This window comes from Rhyacophila brunnea, unplaced genomic scaffold, assembly GCF_057557595.1.
Source record: "Rhyacophila brunnea isolate RB1 unplaced genomic scaffold, BYU_Rbru_1.0 scaffold_2, whole genome shotgun sequence".
In the NCBI taxonomy this organism is placed as follows: domain Eukaryota; kingdom Metazoa; phylum Arthropoda; class Insecta; order Trichoptera; family Rhyacophilidae; genus Rhyacophila; species Rhyacophila brunnea.
The window spans coordinates 16,539,271-16,561,275 of NW_028232859.1; the positions used below are offsets into that span (position 1 = coordinate 16,539,271).

The 22,005-nt window shown below is 37.2% G+C and overlaps 3 protein-coding genes across 8 annotated transcripts in view; all 3 read right to left on the reverse strand.

The window, feature by feature from the left end:
* The window catches only part of LOC147071958 (uncharacterized), a 33,743-nt gene extending 28,237 nt beyond the window's left edge, over positions 1-5,506 (reverse strand). For all 6 annotated transcript variants that reach the window (XM_085947530.1, XM_085947528.1, XM_085947526.1 and 3 more), the window contains exons 1-2: positions 5,259-5,506; positions 2,543-2,799 (exon numbers count right to left, since the gene is read on the reverse strand). In XM_085947530.1, the coding sequence (XP_085803656.1) occupies positions 2,543-2,799; positions 5,259-5,409 (408 nt within the window). In that variant the 5' untranslated portion in view covers positions 5,410-5,506. The remainder of the gene's footprint in view (positions 1-2,542; positions 2,800-5,258) is intronic.
* A 5,418-nt stretch (positions 5,507-10,924) lies between these two features.
* On the reverse strand, positions 10,925-16,341 carry LOC147071959 (p21-activated protein kinase-interacting protein 1-like). The gene is made up of 3 exons (XM_085947537.1): positions 16,170-16,341; positions 15,525-15,822; positions 10,925-11,844 (listed from the first exon to the last, which is right to left on the reverse strand). The coding sequence occupies exons 1-3, from the start codon at positions 16,239-16,241 to the stop codon at positions 10,988-10,990; spliced, it is 1,227 nt and encodes a 408-aa protein (XP_085803663.1). The 5' UTR covers positions 16,242-16,341; the 3' UTR covers positions 10,925-10,987.
* Positions 16,342-18,096: 1,755 nt separating this feature from the next.
* On the reverse strand, positions 18,097-20,409 carry LOC147071960 (uncharacterized). The gene is made up of 2 exons (XM_085946520.1): positions 19,795-20,409; positions 18,097-18,111 (listed from the first exon to the last, which is right to left on the reverse strand). Exons 1-2 carry the CDS (start codon positions 20,407-20,409, stop codon positions 18,097-18,099), a joined length of 630 nt encoding a protein of 209 aa, XP_085802646.1.
* Between the last annotated feature and the right edge of the window lie 1,596 nt (positions 20,410-22,005).

The following is a 22,005-nucleotide window of genomic DNA, read 5'->3' on the forward strand; positions in this document are numbered from 1 at the left end:
CGAGCATGTGCATTGGGACATATAATGTTCACACCCTGCGTACCCCCGGAAAGGACTTACACGCCACACGCATCATGCAAACATAATATGGTGTGGATATCCTATGGCTGAGGGAAGTGGGCTGGAAAGGAGTCGGGAGAAAGTTGATTGAGGGTTACTCTATTGTCTACTCAGGTCAGGAGCAATATCATCGCCAGGGAGTGGCAATATTGATGTCAAAGAGAGCGGCCCGTTGCCTCGGGAACCAATCTCGGAGAGACTGATAAGTGCCTCCTTCAAGACGCCTGGTAGCTCCTTGACGGTCTTTCAGTGCTACGCCCCCACTGACGATGCCACAAATACACGTGGACCTCTCCTGATGGACGCACTAGGATGCAGATTGACCACTTCTTGTACAGCTTAGAGCACCGAAAGGAACTTCTCGACGTGTGCACTTATAGAGGCGCCGATATCCATAGCGATCATGAGTTACTCATTGGAAACATCTGAGTAAAACTCAGACGCCAGGCGAGGCCTCCAAAGCGCGAACAAATTGACGTTGAGAAGCTCCGATGCCACAGAATTTGGATCGACTTCGAAATTGCTGTACGCGATAGTGTAGAACGTATCTACGAGCGGCACACATCTGAATTCGACCACATTGAGGCGGATTGGAGCCTCATAAAGAGTGTGATTGAGTCGTCAGCCCGTACCGTCCTTGGTACCAGAAGGAGTGAGCAGCCAAAGTAGATGTCTGACGGAACGTGGGATGAAGTTGGAAAACCTTGATAGACGAGGAGACAGACCCCGGCCGAACCGAGGACCGCCGGACTGACTACCAGACCCAAGACAGGGTAGTCAAATGATCTATGTGGTTGGACAAGCGCAATTTTATGAACCGGCAGAGGAGGTAGCAAGCAGAAATGACACAAGGAAACTCTTCCGAATCACCCATGAAGTCTGTGGTAGGCGACCACCGACTCCCGGAGCCATTCGTGGCCCCAGTGGAGCAATAGAGTCTGATGCAGAATGTGTCAAGAAGATTTGGAAGAATCATTTCTGCAGAGTGCTGAACCGCCCATCTCCTTTGGATGCCTTCGACATATCTGCGGAAGCTTTACTTTTGGACATTCCCCGAGCGAACGACATTTTCGATTGCCCGCCCACACGTAAAATCGGCTGTGAAAAGGCTCAAGAACGGAAAGGCACCGGGGGAGACGGGATTCATCCTGAAGTACAGCCTGAGCGCAATCCTGCACCCTATGTTTCATCTGATGACAAAGGTGTGAGAAGAAGAGCGTTGTCCTCCTGAAGAGAATAAGTGACCCAATAATGCACGTCCTCAGAAAAAACCAAGCCGGGTTTCTGCCTGGTCGAGCGTGTGCAGACCAAATCCACAACCTTCGATGTCTTTTCCAGCAGAGTCATGAGCTGAATAGTCCGGTGGCTTGCTGCTTTGTGGATTATGAGAAGGCTTTCGACAGTCCGCACCACCCCTCCCTCTGGAGGATACTGGGAGCATACGGGATTCCTCCCAAGATCATTGCCATAATCAAATGCCTGCACGAGCATAGCGAATTCTGTGTCAGAATTGGAGACACTGTTACAGAATGGTTCGGGGTCACGACCGGAGTCAGACAGGGTTGTGTCCTTGCACCGTTGCTCTTCATACTACGGAAGTTAATACCACCCGACCGAGGCATACCTGTTACCCCCACGGTGAAGCTATGCGACCTGGAATACGCTGATGACGCTGTCCCATTCGACAACTCAATCGAGGGCATTCAAGAGACATTCGACAGGTTGCATAACAACTCATCTCGTGTTGGTATGGAAATCAACGGGAAGAAAATCAACATTTTGTGTAATAGCACCTGTCCTGATTCAGATTTCCCTCTGATTAGCGACGGACAAAACATCGAGAGCGTCGACAGCTTCAAGTACCTGGGGGTACACATCACGGGATATGGCATTTTGCAGAAAGAGCTCGCTATCCGAATGGGAATGGCTGGAGCAACATTCAACTCGTTGCGGAATGTCTGGGACTCACGATTGTACTCGGTCAAAACCAAATGCTGTCTATTTGACGCTTGCATTCTGACGGTGCTGCTTTATGGTAGCGAATCATGGCACCTTACGAAGGCTCAGAGCCTATTTACGAAAACAGATGTTTGCGACGGATACTGGGTGTGCGGTGATATGACTTTAGGAGCAACAAGGAGGTAAGAGAACGCACCAAGCAGCCTCTCATCACGCTCAGAATGAAGAGGCAACATTGGACCTGGCTCGGCCACGTGCTGCGGATGCCAGAAGAGAACCTCAACCTGGCTTGCCTGTTCTTCAAGCCGACCGGATTCGTTTTGATTTCAGATTTGTCAATTAGTCACCTGTCATATAACAATAAGTCATACAGCAGCATCTTGTCAGCGTGTTGGAACATAATTTTTTACACATTACACATGCCCGCTGGTGCTGAATAACAATGAATTCAAAGGTTGGTCTTACTCGCTGGTCACCAGTGACCCCATGGCGTTCGATGTATTAATATTCAACTAACAATTACCTTGACAGCTATAACATCCCCGGAGGGTTTGTATAACATTTTAACAACATGTCCACAGGTCCCGTTGCCGAGCTCCCCCAGCTGTTCCAAGTCTTTGATGTGAAGCTGATACTGTTTGCTGTCGATGGTGAGGATGCCGCTCAGTTTTATGGCCCGAAGCTGGTTTTCAGTTTCAACGGAGTCTTTGGAGCGCGGTTGGTAGGCAGGAACTTGGAGGTCGAGTTGATGCCGTAACCGGGGTTTATTTGACATCGCCACTGTTACAGACAAAATATTTTATGAAAAAAAACAACAGAAACATAACTTTCTCATATATATTGGGAGCAAACAGTTCTACACATAATACAGACCTTGATTATAGGGATTTCGTTTTGATCAGAAGTTTTGTTTGATTAAGTGAAGTGAAGTGAATTATTTTTGAAAAAATGTTAATAAAAATATTTATTCTGGTTCTACTGTATATCATAGCCGTTCAAAAACTTACTTTGAGTTTGGAATATACTTATTAAACTTGGATTTTTTAGTGGTTGAATTGGTTTCCATAAAAAAAATGTTCGATGCATTCATTGGCATCACTGAAGCATGGTAAACGAGAAGGTATTACATATTGATATTTGTAATTGTTTGTATGAAAATATTCTAAATTATAAAAGTTTATTTGTATAAAAAAACTTGTTTTATTCTTGTAATACTAGTGCAACAAGTTTTTATCTCAGTATAGCACAGGGGTAGTCAACCTTTTTATACCTACCGCCCACTTTTGTATTTCTGTTAGTAGTAAAATTTTCTAATCGCCCACCAGTTCCACAGTAATCGTGATTTATAAAGAAAATAATCATAATGAAAATCTTTTTAAAACCCCTACCGCCCACCATGAAAACTGGAACGCCCACTAGTGGGCGGTAGGGACCAAGTTGACTACCCCTGGAGCCCTAGCGAATAAATATCAAAACACAAAATGATGATGCTAAGTAATCATTAGCCTTAGTAAATAATTTTTCATACTGAGATAGCACATGACGTGCTAATGTGTTAGGGCCATTAAGGTATCATAATTCTTTTATTGATCCCTTCCATTCTGTGAGTAAGAAGCGAGAGAAGAATATAATACCTGTGACATGGATCTAAATAAATGTGTGAACAACTTGCATGTGAAATTACTTTTTAGAGGGAGTTTGAATCCAGGTTTTGCCATTTTTCATTAAAAACATTTTATAATTAATTATCACATTTGTGTCCAATCAGTAATGTTTGGCGAAGTATGATAAAAAGAAATATGCATTTGAAAATGACGGATGTTGATACTGAACAATACAATGACTTCAACTGATTGATAGAAAACAGGCAGACCTTTGGGAAATACCAACATTAATGATTGGGTGGAATTTGACTACATATATTCAGATAAAATGAACAAATTGAAAATTAAAATTGACACAAGAGTCTTGAAAATATTTTACCAAAATAAAATCCATAGAAGCTTTTTAATACACATTAAGAAGTAATATTATTCTATTTACCAATAATTCATTATCAAATAAATAAGACAAGGCAATACATTCATTTGTGCATTTGATAGCAAAACATTTTGACAAAAGAAAAGTAGGTTTAATACTTTGATACAATAGAAATAGACTACGGCTGATGAGCATTGATGGGCTATGGCGGCCGGTAAATTTTGCTCAAAACTGTTAGACTTTAGTTTACAAACCAAAATTAATGTTATGTCTCACATATTTAGGCACAATGTCACTAAGTTAAAAAAATGAGACAGTTTTATTTGGTTAATTTTTTTTTGTTGGCCATTTCGACGATACGGTACCTACACTGTCAGTATACTTACTGAAACTCAATTCTAGACTTGGACAGGGTGGCTAATATTATTGGGTTATCAATATCAAACTTTTTGATCATAAGATATCTAAGCAGGTATGAGCGACTATCTGTAGCTATACGTAAATATATATAAATGTAAATAGACACCTATATACAGCGATGCGTGTTCGTAAACAGTTTCAGTTAGATAATTGAATTTCCACAGTTGAACAGTAGCAATGATTGGTTGGGTGGTTCTTTTCTGTGAAGTTGGCGAGAGATTAATCATGCTAATTACCCACTAACGAAAGTAGTCCCTTGTTTTGGTTATCATTCATTTGAACACTGAGTGAGATTATTTTTTTAGAATTTTGGTTTCCACATGAAAATAATGTTGGTATAAATGTATTTATGTACCCCTAATGGCAGGAATAACCTAAATGAGAGTTGACATTTGCTTCAGAGAATTGAAAATTATCTTAAATTATAGCAATATTTGACAGGTTTGATTAAATTATTGCATCAAAATAGCGAATGACATTTCCAGGGGTTAGCAATCACAAAGTATTGACACTGTTGGCAGGAAAGATAAATAGCATGCATTAAGGTTTAGGAAACCTTTAGAATAGTCGCAATATGTAAATAAAATACCAGGTTAGGAAATAAATCCACTTTTCCTTCGATAAAGATAATAAAGAAGCCACCGTAATGTTCTAAATAAATTCAAGGTGACCTGCAACAACTCGACGGTATGTTGATTGGAAGCAAAAATCAACCAAAATAGATTTAAAATATACAAAACATCATATTTTATAGTCAAACCGGACAAATACATTGTATTTACAAATTGTAAAATAGCTGTCAAACGAAGAGTAAATGTTGAGGGCGACGGAAAACGTACTTGGCCTAGGCGGTCCGCTAGTAGCGGCCCTCGGGGAGGCATTCCTGCCTACATTATTCGATAATGTATCCTCTCTGCCTCTCGATTCATTTTCTGCTTTTAATTTTTCTTCCAGGCTCTGAATTTTACTTCCGATCGACTTGTTCGACATCTTGTGAACTGGCTCTTTTGTACAGTTCGGTTCGCACTTCGCTCAGTGGGCGCACAAAATTTATTTACAGTATTCATAGCCTTCAAAATTGGACTGTGCTGGTGCTGCTATTATCGGACCACCGCATAACACAGACACACTAAAAACTCCAATATGATGTCACAGACTAAAACAACAATATCCTTTCTAGATATTTTATAAATAATTTTCAAAATTCACAAATCTAAGCCTGATTTTTTTTGACAGATTGATGCAATTTCAAAAAAATTCAGAAATCCAAAATATAATGACCACTAGCCTGACAATGCCAAAAAATGTACAATAATAATTCTTAAATTTACATTTATAGAATAATAAAAATAGGTAGGTAGAGTTAGGTAAATTTATATTCCGAATTAATTTCTATAACAAATAAATAAGAGATGTCTTAATTCCATCGAAAAAAGGATTCAATTATTTGAAAATGTATCTAGGTACCTAATTTAAAAAGGGGTCTCGGTGTTTCTCAAATTCTCCGTTATTTTTTTTCTGAGAAACAAAAAATCTATACATTTTCAACAGCTGACAACGCGTACTATATTTTTCCCCAAATACTATAATTTTGGAGGCTCTGTAATATATTCCTACTTCAAAAAGATGGCAACACTGCCAGTGTATAGTACGTAAAATAGGTATAGTACGCCCAAAATATTATAATTTTGAATATCGGAAAAAATGTGTAAAAAGTACTATTTCCGTTTGATAAATTGGTACAAATTACTATAATTTCGTAATATAAGAAGATTTGGAGACCTTGTTCAAAAAATTGTTCGAAAAACTTAAAAAAATCCCTTGACTTTGGTTAAAAATGAAGTTTCGTAACTTCTTCGGTAAGCATTTTTGGACGGAAGAGGTACCAAAATAAAAAGAGGTCTCGGAGTTTCTCAAATTCTCCGTTATTATTTTTTTCTGATGAACAAAAAATCTATACATTTTCAACAGAACGCATACTATATTTTTTCCCCAAATACTATAATTTTGGAGGCTCTGTACTATAACTCCACTTTGAAAAGATGGCAACACTGCCTGGAGCAAGTTTTATGCCGGGTCCACACTGGCAACATGTCGCACGACAACCTCGTTAAATTTTACGATAATTATCATAATTGCTTAAGAAATTTACGATAGGTAATTATAATCATACTTATCGTAAAATTTAATGAGGTTGTTGCGCAACATGTTGCCAGTGTGGACCCGGCATTAGGTCTCGGAGCGGTGCAGCTAAAAAAATGGTCTGCCTCAACCCTCTTATTTTTTTTTTTTCAATTTATCTTTATATTACAATTACACTTGCTGATTTAATGAGTATAAATATCTCTAAACATATTTTATCTTTCTGATTTCTCAGTCAACATAATAAAGTCTTTTCAAAACTTATTATTTGGTAAGATTGTTTTTGTAACAACCAGTCTGTACTGTGTCACTGATCAAGCGAGCGTGTTAGTCGATTTTGGGGCGGTACATTTATGTCAGACATTAAATTCAATAACATCCCTAGACAAAATGCCGCCCCTGGGCAGCGCCAAAATATCATCCCATTATTTTATACAGTGTTTTGTATCAACTGTGCATGTGTCGTTTCTGGTCACCATGGACGTCGAAGGGAAACGGAAGTAAACTAGTCATCTCGAACTCGACAAAAAATTTAAGTCCTGTTAAACCTTTTATGTTAAGTAATACATTTTGTTTCCAGCCAGTTAGCTGAATTTTTTAATGGAAAGATATCTTCGTTATTACTAAGTATAGGTAGCTATTTCTATAGATACAAAATGATTCTCCTCGATTTGCCGCCGATTTCGAGTAACTACCGCCCCCAAGCGACGCTCAATCTGCCTACCCCCACGGGATGTCACTGATTAAATTAATACTTACCTAGTAAAAATATATTTTCATAAATAGAAATCATAGCTTTGGTAATAATACATGGATCATATGGTTTATATATGGTCATAATACGGTTTCAGTAGTCTATGAATCTCTGGATGGCCTCAGAGTACAACATAGTAATGTTAATTAGTTACTATTTCACATCAAGTGATTGTGCATCTATAATAAATTTGTAGTAAGGGATGGTGTGATGAGGGGTAGGTAATGAATAGAATCAGAAGGTTTTGATGCGTATGAAAGTAGCCCCAAATTTATTATCCCTTAACAACAAAATACAAATTACAGTTTGTTACAATGCGAAGTTTACAAATAAGATTTACGAAGATTGTGTTTGTAATGAAAACCACTTTACGTTGAAGCGAGAAGCGTGTGATTAGTCTGAACGATTTGAAGATACTATATCTTGTCGTATTGTGACATTGGTTTTTATAGCAAAGGTAGACAAAGGAATATCAGACACGGCGTAGGTTGATTGACCGCTGTCAGTTCCCACACCGTTGATTATTTCTCAGAAATTTGTCTGCGAAATTTGACTATGACACAAATGTTTTTATTTAAATAATGGATTTCTCACGACAATGTAGAAGAAATGCACCATTTACTTGTTAATTCTTGTAATACGACGAATGAAACCCGACACGTAAGCATTCCTTCGGCCTGCGGGAAATGCTCATATGTCAGTTCGCACGGACGAGTTTACTGATTGTAAAATATTTATATTGTTTTAAATTTTAGGTTTGCAATGCACTTTAAGATTAGTTATTAAGATGTACTTATTTCTAGGTTTTCTTAACTGTAACTTAACTACTATTGACACATTGCACTTGTCTGCGGACTTCCTTCCACCCTCAAATTATTACAAACTGTATATTATTATAGTTGCTACGAAAATAATAACATTTTATACATAATTTCCACAGAATATATTCCATTGTTAGGAATTAAATGATTATAACCAAATGACATAAAAATAAGGAAAATGGGTGAGGCTGTCGGAAGGCATATTTTATTATTCTTGAGTGTGAAGAAAATGAAATACAGTTAAACACGTGTTGAAGAATTTGTTATTTTCAATAGTCACGTTTATATGTAACAAAATGTGCATTCAAGTTTGTCACGTAAATGAAACGTGTGGCGATATTTGAAGGACTTTGTATTCCTTGCGTTTTATGGCCTGACCGTTATTAAGTAATAAATCAAATTTGACGTCAAAGCCATGGTCTATGGTGACTAGCTTTCGCATTGCTATCTTATCAATCTGTTATATGATTATAACTTTCGATAAAAAGCAGTTAAGTACTTGAATTTTGTTTCACACCGTAATATATAAATAAACATAGATATTGCTCCTAACTCATTTTTTAAATTAGGTCGCCTATACCCGTTTAGTCTTCAGCGCCTTATTTATTATTGTACCTACTATAATAATTGTTTTATTAGCATTTCGTTACAAATATTAATGTAAGCTTAATTCAAATGTAACCATAAAAGAAACCAATAAATAAAGAGACAGACATGGGTAGGTATTCGAATGTTAATAGGCTGGCATGTCGCAAGTGCATAAGTGTCGAACAAATGCAATTGTAGACTTTTCACGGGATCCCAATCTATGGGTCGCCGGATTTAACCCAACCCAACCAAACCCAAAGGCTCAACCAACAAAATTGACATTTTGTGTTAGTGTTGGGGAAAGTATTTCTCTTATCCATAATTATGACATATTTTATTTTCTGGATTATCCGTTGATACTAATTTGACCGAGATACTAATTTTAAATAGTTCCAACTGCATCGTTTATTTTATAAGTTGGTGTTATACGTTGAATTCACACACGTTAGAATGCAAATTAACACTATCACACAACATTTATTTTAACTAATATTTTTAGCGAATTTTGAAGCTGGTTACCGAGTTGCAATTTCAACCATCGCATCATCTTAAGTTAAAATTACATTGATTCATATTGTACTGAAAAATCTATTTTCGGTGCGTTTTCTTTACTCTAATAAAAAGATTTTTTTACAATAATTTATCGGGTGATTACTTACTTACACATTACTTCTATAAAATGGGGTCACAACTTGAAAAAGCTTGGGAATGTGTGTAAGAGGTTCTCAAGAAGTGATAAACTAGAGAGCCGCCCTAAGACCCGCTCAATCGACTAACTCAAGTTTAGCAGAAGTGGTAGTGACTGAGACGAGTGTATGAGATAAGGGAACCCTTCACTCAGAAGTCAATCGGCCTCAGCTGACAATGATAGTTATCAGTATAGACTAAAAGGACTACGAAGGCGATAGCTATATAACCATGACCTAATTAATAAATATGGGAATAAGAATGTGAATGGTAAGATGTCATTTCGGTACCAATGTACGGAGTGGGTGTTTCTATGTATATTCGCAAAAAACAAAGCTCAAAAAATTTAAAGCTTTCGGAATGTGGGTGTACAGGCGCATGCTCCGTGTCAGCTTCTTGAAAATATCTTCATTTACCAAATATGAAGGGTACGAAACACCTTATTTAAAAATGAAATCAATTCGGCGTTGTTTTTGATTTGACAAATTGTTATCGACCTTTGGAAAATTACCTGTATACTTTATATTTTTAATAAAACATGTTGCGAGTTACTTAAATCTTTATTGGGTTAGTTTTGAGAAACGATTGTATCTCTTAAAGTAGATAAATACCTCTTACTTTTAACGGAATCCATCTTATTCTATATAAGTACATTAATGATCTTTAGCAATGTGTACACTGTATGAAACTGCACTTTGTGAAATAGTATTAAGATTTATTAGCTTATCACTAGAATTCATGAATTAATAATTTTCTATACCTATTATAAATAACCGACATCATTTCGCGTTTCATCAACACAGGATAATGAAATATTAATTTTCCAGAAATGCGGTAGGTAGCAAAATTATTTTTATCTTCACTGATTTAAATTGGAGCACACATAAATCAAAATATCTTACCGACATTGTATTATATTTCTTACCCATTTTAAATTTAGAAAATAATGAATTCTACCGTTTTTAGTTTAACAGGCATTTTACATAGGAGATTGCTAAATATGATACTAAACATAATTTGACCGTGAACAGTAAGCTGCAGCGTCTATAATAACAAACCATAATTCAAACCTGTAATTGCTCTCTACTCAGACCAATATGATGTCATTTTACCCGGTCGGCGCACGATATTCTGGAAGTTACGCATGGCGAAAACGATTAGCACGGTTTAAGTTGTTTTATAATGGCTTTAGTTCATACTAAGCTTTGGGTTCATTTTTAGGTAAACTAAATATATTGCCGGGGCGCAAATGATTTCAGTGAAGATGACGTATACGGTGCATAGTGCCTGTATTATCGCCTATTGGCAATATGGACACATCGGTTTATTGTTTGCATTACAATAAGTGAGCGATAATATTAGAAACCTATGAAGAAAAAATATGATATAGGATGTTGAACGATGTTTCATAGTAATGCATGCAGTGCAGTGCACTTGTATGATGTTAGACCAGCCGCCGCTGGTACGAAGTATCATTTGATATGGAGTGGCAGGGAAAATAATAACACGATAGTTATCCGTAAGACAATATTTATTAAAACATCAAATAACATGACAATCAGCATTTTTTTTAAATCTACTTTTGTTTTTTTGATTTTTTATTTTTTGAGGCAGCATTTTTAATGGGCGATTTACCATTAGTTTCCATGGAAATACTTTTTATATTTTTTTTAAACCTTTTTTTCTTGGGTCCATTGTTTGTAAGACTGGTTTCCAATTTATTATCATCCTCATCCATTGTAACGGACACATAAGGCTTGCAGCTCCTGTTAATTTCTTCAGAAAGTGCACCTGCCAGTTCAGTTTGAACTGAAATATCTTCATGCTTTCTCTTGTTGTTTTCGGATTCTACAACGATTTCATTTGCGATGGGTTCCTTTTTAATATCACCGGAAGATTTCACTAATGTCAAACAAGTGATTCTACAGCCGGTGCTCAGGGAACATTTTTCTTTCAATGACATTTTGCGAGATTTGTATTTCCACACTTTAATATGACCAGAGCTAGAAACAGTGAATATATAACCGTCATTATACGCGATTCCTTTTACTCTCTGAGTGTGAGCGGGGAAGTTGGCCGTCTGTCCAGATTCAATGTCGAAAATCATCACTTCGCCGTTTTCTAAACCGGCAGCTGTGACAGTCTCCGTAATCCAAACCATACAGACAGCTTTACTGGGGCATTTCAACACATGTTTTACTGCGGCATTCGATATCGACCAAACGCTTATATCGTTGTATCCGGTGAGAGAAAAGTGTTGACCTTCGGGACCCCACATGACTGCCAAAGGATTAGCGGCTCCTTTGCTGGCCAGATTGATGGCATAAGCTTGCCGACCTTTAATTAAATTCCACGTACGCAATGTGTGATCATTTCCAATCGTTAAGGCGAGCTTACTGCTGGGATGGATTGCAATGCATGTAACAGCCGATCCTGAAACAAATATTAATAACTATGGTTCCATTGACTTTTTTGGGGTAAATTATTTTTTGGAAAAGTAATAACATGTTCGTAGATGCTTGTTAGAGGTGCTGAACTACCCTCGAGCATTGTCAATGCAGAAATCACTGAAGACCATGTGATCAGTGTACGTAAAAACTATTAATAGAAAGAGAATGATGGCAATTATTTCAGTACCCTACATCAGTACTACGCAACCTACTCTCACCCACGGCAAACCAATGGTCTTCCAAAAATTACATGGCACACCACAAGTAAAAAAAATTACATCAACATTAAGTACATTAATACGTCTTTTATTGTGTCAACTGTCAATTCATGGTGGAACTGCATTGTATTCTTGATTAATTTAATAAAACGCAAAATTTTTAGTACTTACATATTCCACTTTTATTATTTAATAAATTTGGACCGGTTTCGTCCGCCTTAAAGGGACATTTTCAACTGAGGCGGACGAAACCGGTCCAAATTTATTAAATAATAAAAGTGGAATAAGTACTAAAAATTTTGTGTTTTATAAAATTAATCAATAATTAATATATGTTTTTATTTGATAAATATTTAAATATACATAACATATGAGGAAGAACTAAATGTACATATTTCCATGTATTTGTATGATCAATATAATGTATTTACTTATTCAATCAATATAACATAATTATTATACAATACTAACTAATTAATGTGATACCCGCTGGTCTTTTCTATACACAAGGCTGGTTTCGGTCCCTTACGACAGCTAAATAAGGTAGGAAAGTATCGAATTATTAACACCTATTGTAACAATTACAATAAGTTAACCGTCTGAACTGTTAAAGCTGTCTATCTCAGTCTAAAATTTATCACAGGGAAAAAAGGTGCTGTTAAAACATGGCACTTATTGTAACAATTATAACTAAATTATTGTAATTGTTACAATAAGTGTTAATAATTCGATACTTTCCTACCCTATTTAGTTGCCGTAGTGGACCGAAAGCAGCCTTGTGTATAGAATAGACCCGCTGAGCTTGTTTCAATGAACATAAAAGTTTTATATTTGGCTTGATATTTGAAGGACCAATACGAAGTTCTTGGTCAAGACCCTTCAAGCAAGACTCCTTATCATTTTTAATAAATTAGAACTTGAGTTGAAAAACTTTGCTCACATAGATATGTCATAGAAAATGGGAGAAGAACTGCGATAGCCTTGTCGTAAATTCGAGGATATTCTTTATTAACTGATATCTAGAAAACATCCAATGGAACATTGGCGACGTTCAGTCTTAGCGTCCCGCCGTTCCTTAAATTCAAGAAATTCCTCTCGAATTTGTAGGGATTCTATAGAATTTATGGCATTTGGTGCAAAAGGATTTCGAATCCAGTCGAATTGATTGTATGAAAGTAATGATGAAATATCTTTTTCAGCAAAGTTAAATGTTTTTGAGCCAGATCCATAATTAATTGCTTGTTTTCAATCGTGGTCTTGTAGGTCCTTTGGTAGATTTGTAGAGAAACTTGTCTTAACTCCTTCTGCCAAAGTTCCAGTTTATTTTTAAATCCTAATTTATCGGAGCATGTCAATATATTTTCACTCCGACCTTGCATTTTTATTAAATTCATTCAGGTTCTCAAATATACTATCAGCCATATACGCAACTTTGACTATTAAGTAAGTATTGTAGAATATACAAAATTAGAGGCAATGCACCGCGGCACACCTAGCATAGTTTCGCGGCGCCACGGCACACCGGTTGCGGAGCACTGCCCTACATGATAGTAAAACCCACCCAAATAAGTAAACAGATTTTATTTTCTTCTATGAGTACATACCAGTGGCAAGGGGTGGAGGTAGATAGACATAAATAGTGCACACTAAGGTTTGTCAGTCATTCTTTTTTGTTTTCATTGAACTAAGAATACAATTTGCGGATGGTGCTGGTTAGTTTTTAAAATTCAATAAACCCTGCCTTAATCCAAACCATAACAGTTTAGGTATAATATGGTTGATCCGACAAAATAGTGCACACTTTTTCAGTCATTCTTATTTGTTTTCGTTGAATTAAGAATACATATATTATTACAGATGGTGTTGATTAGTTTTTAAATTCATTTAGACCTACCTAAACTAAACCATAATTGATAAAATATATTCTTTTATCTATAAAATTTCTAATATCATTTCTAATGTATTGTTTAATCACATAATTTTAGATATTTTATAGATAAACGAATATTTTTTTACTATTATCTACTATGGTTTGGATAAGGCAGGGTTTGATTGAATTTTAAAAACCACCAAACACAATGTACACATTGTAGTCTTAGTTCAATGAAAACAAATACGTTTGACCGACAAAGTTTAGTATGCACTATTTATGTCGGAACTTAAGAGCCTACGCCACCCTTCGCCACTGGTACATACTAATGGAAATTTAGTTTATATGGTTGTCGTTTTTTGACACAAACGAAGCAAAACAATCTATTGTAACATTGAAATTATTAGGTTGTGTTGGGTTTTGGTTTGTATAGAATGGTTTTAGGACCATTTTCCAACTTTTTTTCTTACAGTGTACTGTAAAGTTACAGTAAATCCTCGACTTACGTATTTTTAAATTATTTTTTAGTATTTATTAAAATGTATTTTTGTTATTTGGTTGCATTTTGTTTTTATGCAATTCATACATTTAGAAAGTATTACCTACGGAACACATTTAGGCAGGCAGTTAGAGCTAGTGATGGACAGAATGGCAAATCGTTAACCCAATTCTGGAAAGAGTATAACCTTTATAAAGCTGTTAAAAATATTGGTGATAATGGTGAGTGAAATTCCAATATGTACGATGAGTAACGTATGGAATAAGCTCATTCCCCAATTGATCGAGGATAATATTATGAAAACTAAAGAAGTTGACAATGTTATTTGCGAACTAGTCAAAATTACCAATGAACTGAACCCAAAAAAAAAAGAAAAGGGCTACAAGGTAAACAATACTAGACCAGTATGTACTTAATAAGTGGTTTGTAATGTCTTTTATTGAAAATGTCCCTCTGAGGCGGACGAAAGTGGTCCTAATTTATTGATTAAAAGTGGAATAAGTACTACAAAAAAGTTGCATTTTATTAAATCAAACAACAAGTAGTTTGTAGTTAAAAATACGGTAAAGATACAGTACTCAATATTATCAAAAAAAAAAATGGCCTGATTACATTTTAAAATCGAAATGAATTTTTTTTAGATGAATTTACTAATACACGTTTTAATAGTAGCAAATGCAATAATGGCTGATGGCGGTAGGTACCGTATCGTTTTTGTGTAGTGGTGAAACCTATGAACAAACTAAAACTCAACACAACCTATTGTGACTGTCTTTAAGTTTAGAATCTAAAAGCTCATAGCGTCCGCCATTGTTGTATTTGCTTCTGCTATCGACAAATTGAATCGAATCATGTTTTTTATTGGTAAGGAATAAATTAATACATTGCAGAAATTTATCTGGCATAGGTTTATTTCGATATCTATATTTAAAAATGTGAACTTCGAATCATTTTATAAGTTTCTTAAAGATATGGAGACAATATTAAAATTGTATAATTTATTAATTTGACTCATTTTCCCATAGTGCTTAGTTCAATTTTGATTTAATAATTATTATTAACAGTGATATGGATACCTTTATGAGCTTTAGCCCAGTGTTTCTCAATTTTCCAGTTTCCAATCTGCGTAACTGTTAATGCCCCATCGGCACTGGCACTGATAATGTGAGTGCCTCCGCCTGCGAATGCCACAGTATTGACGGTGCCATCATGGTGCATCAGTACACGGCTCTCAGTTCGTGTTTTCATATCGTGAATGATTATTTTATCATCTGCGCCCCCCGACGCTAAATGGCGCCCCATCGACGATACACTCCTCACAGAACCTGTGTGTGCATGTGTGGCAAAACTTTGAACTAGCTGTATTTCATCTCCCTAAAAAAAATGATATGTTCATATCAGTTGACATTATAATATGTTAATAGATATTCGGCTGATGACAAATAATTTACTACTAGACATCTTCACAATCTACAGTATACCATACCCAATAATGTCACGTTCATGGGAAACTTATTTGATATGTACCAATATTGAAAATAAATTTAGTTTTAGATTGTGACTGATTGTTAGTTTTTTTGGCGCAATATTGATTTACATTATATTTATGTGAAAACTATATAGGTAAGTAGTTATGATTTAAAAATTGCACCACAATCAATACCTACTTTTAACTGACAACATTAGAGGTTAAAATAAATAAATATATGGGGTAATTTTACCGTTTTTTCTATTTTATAGCCCAAAAGAAATTCTTCATAGGTTCCCACAACAATCTCTATGCCGTCTGACATTGTGTTTGTTGTGAATAATATACTTCAGTTGAGTTATAAAAAGTAAAATTGATTAAATCGAATCGCACGCGGCATTTGGCTTTGACACTTCGAAAAGTATATTAGTCTATGACATGCGAACATGACAGCAGCAAATCATAGATACTTTTCATAGAGCCAGTGTTTGAGTGCTGCCATCTATTCGTCACGCACGTGGTCCATGATATTGTATTTCGGCAAATAAAAAATATTATAGTAGGTACCTATATAATAAGAATAATGATCGACTATTGGCGTGCCGAGCAATTTTTCATAAGGAAAAATTAAAAAAAAATATTTTTAAGAATTCTGTTAAGAAAGTTAGAAAATTGCAATTGAGTTCTTGAGATTCTATCTTTCTAGCCTAGTTCCTAGCCTTTTTATATCTTTTATTCCTTGAATAATTTTTTCTATGCTCAAAGAGATCGTGGAAGCATTTTAACCACGCTTTCTTCATATCACATACTTCCATTTTTCCATTTGAGGCAAAATAGTAATCAGCTGTTTGTATTGTGGTCTCAAGCATTGTAAATCAATCAAAATCAGAGATTCACGAGACGGCTTCTCCCGCCGCTTGATGAGGTCAGTGCGATAATATTATTTGTGACGCATAAAGCCTAAGGATCGACCTACCTATAAAATTATTTATGTTACACCGAATGTGCGAAATTGACTATTACATGAAATGGGCTAAATTTTGGCTAATTCATGTAATAGTCAAGCCTGTTGCCTTATTCATGAATAAGGTAACTTTTCTGCCGAGTACATGAAGTCGCCAGGGCATGGAATTCTTAAACTGTCAACATGACAGCAGAAAAAGTAAATATAATACGGATGATTTTATTAGTTATAATTGGACATAATATAATATTATTAGGTTAGGTTGGCTTAGGTTAGGTTAGATTAGGTTTTGAAATTCTGAATTATTCAACTGAATGTCCATTTTGAGGTTAGCTAACAAGTGTCAACAATACAATCGACCATTGCATGTACGATACCCAAGCACGAATCAAATCGCGAAAATACCTTTAAATAAAATTCATCCGTTATCATATTATAGTTCTAGTTTTTTTGCGCATAGTAAATGGACATGAACGTCATTTTAGTTATTGATTGGTATATTTTTATATTATAATCAATGACATTTGACACAAATTTGGTTAGTTGCAAAAAATACCACCGGAGCGCGACCACCTATTTCGACCATAGACAATATACGTATATTTTGACCAATCGACGAGCATTTCACACATTTAGTTTAGTTGCAAAAAATACCACCGTAGCGCTAGTATCTAATTTGTCCAAGACATGAAGTAGGCAGAAAAATTACTGCCAATTTCACGCACTCTCCAGATATTTTGTCTAATTCATGAATAAGACAACGGGCTTGCATTTTTCATGATTTAGGCAAAATTTTGCCCATTTCATGTAATATTCAATTTCGCACATTCGGCGTAACATATACATTCATTTTACAGACGTAATAATTATTCTTGAAATTAATTTGTAGTATTTGTATGCTATTTTTCTACAATGCGATCTGTCATTCACGCATTACGTTGTTTACGTTTGCGTTTTATCGATAGGTAAATATTATTCGTAAAGGGAAAGGAAAAGTAAAGTACAGCGAGACGTGACTGCCCCCAGATAACCATTAACCGGTAAATAGTTTGTTTTTTCAATTTGTTCTTTTATAGCGGACATCACCGTGTTTGTAAGTAGGTACGGGTACTTACTCATTTTTGATACAATCTGAAATAAAATAGATATGCGACGGGACGGCCTCATATAATGTCAAGTCAACAATGATTTTTACTTTTTACACGCAGGGCCGGTTTCAGCAAGTGCGAGACTGCGAGATTCAATTATTTTTCCCTCATTATTCTCATATTACTCTCATTACCATTATATTACCAAGACGACTTCTACAGTATTGCCTTTTTTTGTTAAGATTTTCTATGCCTCACGATAGTACCAGTGGTGGCTCCTCTAATGCCGTGGGTGAGAAAAGGTTGCGGAGCACTGCAATATACGATAGCATCATCATCATCATCAGCCGGGGTCAATCCACTGCTGGATGAAGGCCTCCCCAAGCTTTCTCCAACTCTCTCGGTCCTGTGTCGTTCGCTGCCACGTATTTCCGCCGAACTTTACCAGTTCGTCAATCCAGCGGCTTTTAGGGCAACCCTGTGGCCGTTTCGTACCCCTTGGGTACCATTGGATGACGGAATTTGTCCAGCTGCCGTCTTTCGGCGAGCAATGTGCCCCACCCATCTCCATTTCAGCTGTTTGGTAACGTCTATTACATCGCGTATTCTTGTCTGCTTCCTAACCAATTCGTTTCTCTTACGGTCCTTTCGCGTGATGCCCAACATGCACCTCTCCATGCCTCGCTGTGTGACTCTTAGCCTTTGGACATCTCTCGTGTTGAGGGTCCACGTCTCGCAGCCATACGTGAGCACGGGTAGCACACATTGGTTGAACACCCTACGCTTAAGACATAATGGTAGGTCACTCTTGAAGATACTATTCAGACGTCCGAAAGCACTCCATCCCAGCTTTGTTCTTCGAGCAATTTCATCGTGCATGCTTCCGTCTATGGATACCTGCTGTCCGAGATAGACGTAGCTGCTGACTTGCTGCAGTTGGGTGCCAGAAATACAGATAATCGCTGGGTACGAAAAACAGTTCCTCATCACTTTTGTCTTTGAGACATTTATCTTTAGACCGACCGTTTGACTGACATCCGCGAGTTCTTGCATTCTACCGTGGAGGTCTTTCGGGTCTTGTGAAAGTATAACAATATCATCTGCAAAGCGCAGGTGACTGAGGTGATCTCCATTAATTGGAACACTTTTTTCCTCCCAATCAAGTTTCCTAAATAAGTCCTCAAGAGTAGCGGTGAATAGTTCAGGTGAAATGGTATCACCTTGCCGGACACCTTTGTTAATGGGGAATTTACACGACCGTTTGTGGAGTTTCATGCATGCTGTGGCATCACTGTATATACTGTTCAATATGTTTATGTAGCGTCTGGAAATTCCTTGGTTGCTAAGGGCGTCTATAATTGAGAATTTTTTGATGGAATCAAACGCCTTTTCATAGTCTATAAAACCAAGATATAATGGCAGTTTGTATTCCTGGTAGCGCTCTATGATTTCCCTGACGACCTGTATATGATCCATAGTACTGTAGCCTCTTCTGAATCCGGCTTGCTCTCTTGGTTGGTTCTCGTCTAGAACTGTCGGTTTGAGAGTATTTTCGTGAAAACCTTATACAGAATTGACAGTAGACTAATTGGTCGATAGTTTTTCAGATCTTCAGTGTCTCCTTTCTTATGGAGAATAATAATGGAGGCATTTTTCCATGACTCTAGGATGTTCTCTTCGTGCAGACAAGACGTGAACAGACGTGTGAGCACTTCGCTCACCGTCCTCCCGGCCCGTTTGAGAACATCGATAGTCAGCCCATATTCTCCCGGGGCTTTCCCACTCTTCATGCGCATTATAGCATATTCCACCTCTGTGGTAGTAACCTCGGGAAGAGGGTCTCCATATTCTCCGTACACCGGAAGATCTGAATTGATGTCAGTATCATCTTTGTATAGAGCGCTGTAAAACTTTACAACAGTGTCCAGTAGATGATCCCAGTTACGCACGATACTTCCATCTTGCGCTTTTAGTGTCGTGATCTGCCATCTCCCTATTGACAGATGCTGCTTGTTCTTATGTAAGCTCCTTCCTGACGCAACAATTGATTCTACAAGGTTCATATTGAACTTACGAAGATCTTCTCGTATGTTTTTACGTAGAGTTTTGCACAGCGTGGAGTACTCGAGATCATTTGCAACTTGTTGCTCGCTTTTCGTACTCCTACGCAGCTTCATAAGATCCAACGTTTCCGTTGAAAGTTTGCTTACTCGTTCAACCACAGCAGCAACTGTCTCTTCCGAAGATTCTATAATGATTTTTGTTATTGCCTCGGTGTTTTGTAGGGAGATGGGATCATTTTCAGCCTGGAAAGCCGCTAGCCTGTTCTCCAGCTCTTGTTGGAATTCGACTCTGCTTCTCAAGCCTCTGCGGACTCTGGGCTTCTGCATCAGTTTGGATCTCTCACGTTTGATGTTAAATCGTACTTTACACCTTACCATTCGGTGGTCGCTGCCAGTATTAAATCTGTTAATGACTGTGCAGTCTAGAAAAATATCCTTCTTGTCGGTGAGGATGTAGTCGATTTCGTGGGCAAATGGTTGGCTAGGGCCTCAATGAAATGCACTAATGCCAATAGGTACATTTCTATAAAGTGTTGAGACGCTACTCTACAGATGGCCAACAAATCCTATCTCTAGCCTCCACGCGGCGTCCCCTGCGCAATGCAGATGTGGTGTGTCTTGACGTGATAGTATAACTCATCTGTAGCTAATAGAGAAGGGTGAAAGGCCAAACTCTGGCGCCTTAAAACGAGATACCCCTTGGCTACGGGAAGGAAAACCCAGACAGAAAACCACACACCAACCCGTTTGGACAGCGTGGTGTGTTATGTCCAAATACCCCCATGGAACAAGAACAAAAACAAAAATCTCGGCCCTTATTTTCCGGAGGCAAACCTGACACTGATCACGGCAGCAATCAGCAAGGGAAGGCAGAGGGTGCTAAGATTCCCGGAAAGACGGTAACGGCTGCCTACAGATGACCATTGCCACATATAACGCGAGAACATTATCCAGCAACGTTCTAGAGCTCGAAGAAGAACTCGAAAAAATCCATTGGGATGTTGTCGGGCTCAGCGAGGTAAGACGACAAGGAGACGATATCGCCAATCTCCACAGCGGACATGTACTCTGTTATAATGGGACTAAGACCGAACGCACAAGCGGTGTCGGATTTTTAATCCACAGACTCTGGAAAGATCGCATAGTTGAATTTGATTTCTCCTCAGATAGAGTAGCAAGTTTAACACTTCAGCTCAGCAAAAGATACCAGATTCTGCTTTTGCAAGTTTATGCGCCCACTCAAAACTCATCTGATAAAGAAGTGGAGGAGGTATATGAAGAAATCAGTACGTTGAAAAATAAACGGATTTGACACTTCACTATCATCATGGGGGACTTTAATGCACGAATCGGATCTCAACACCAGGATGATGTAGCGGTCGGGCACTTCGGACATGGCACCAGGGATGGCCGAGGAGACATGTTAGTGGAGTTTGCGGAAAACCACAATCTCTACATCATGAACTCATTCTTCAAAAAGAAGCCTTCCCGAAAATGGACGTGGCGAAGCCCAGCAAAACGAAACATCGAAATATACGATATAAATATAAAACAGATAAAATATTATAATTTTGAAAAACTACATATCGGAAAAAATACGTAAAGAGTACTAAAAATTCGACAATTCCGTGCTATAAATTAGTGCAAAGTAATATAATTTTGCCATAAGAACATTTGGAGTACCTGGATAAAACATTGCTCGAAAAATGTAAAGAAATGCCTTGACTTTAGTTTGAAATTTCTTGAATAATTCGTTGATCAGTGTTTTGGTCGGAAGAGGTAGCTACCTAAATAAAAAAGGGTCTCGAAATTCCTCAAATTCTATTTTTTTTGTGAGAAGCAAAAATCCTATACAGACAATGCGTACTATAATTTTGAAAATCGTACTATAATTTCATATAAAAGTACTATAATTTTGCATTTGCCATTTCGCAATCGAGTGGTCTTCGAAAATTTGGAAATCTGCGGCCCGCC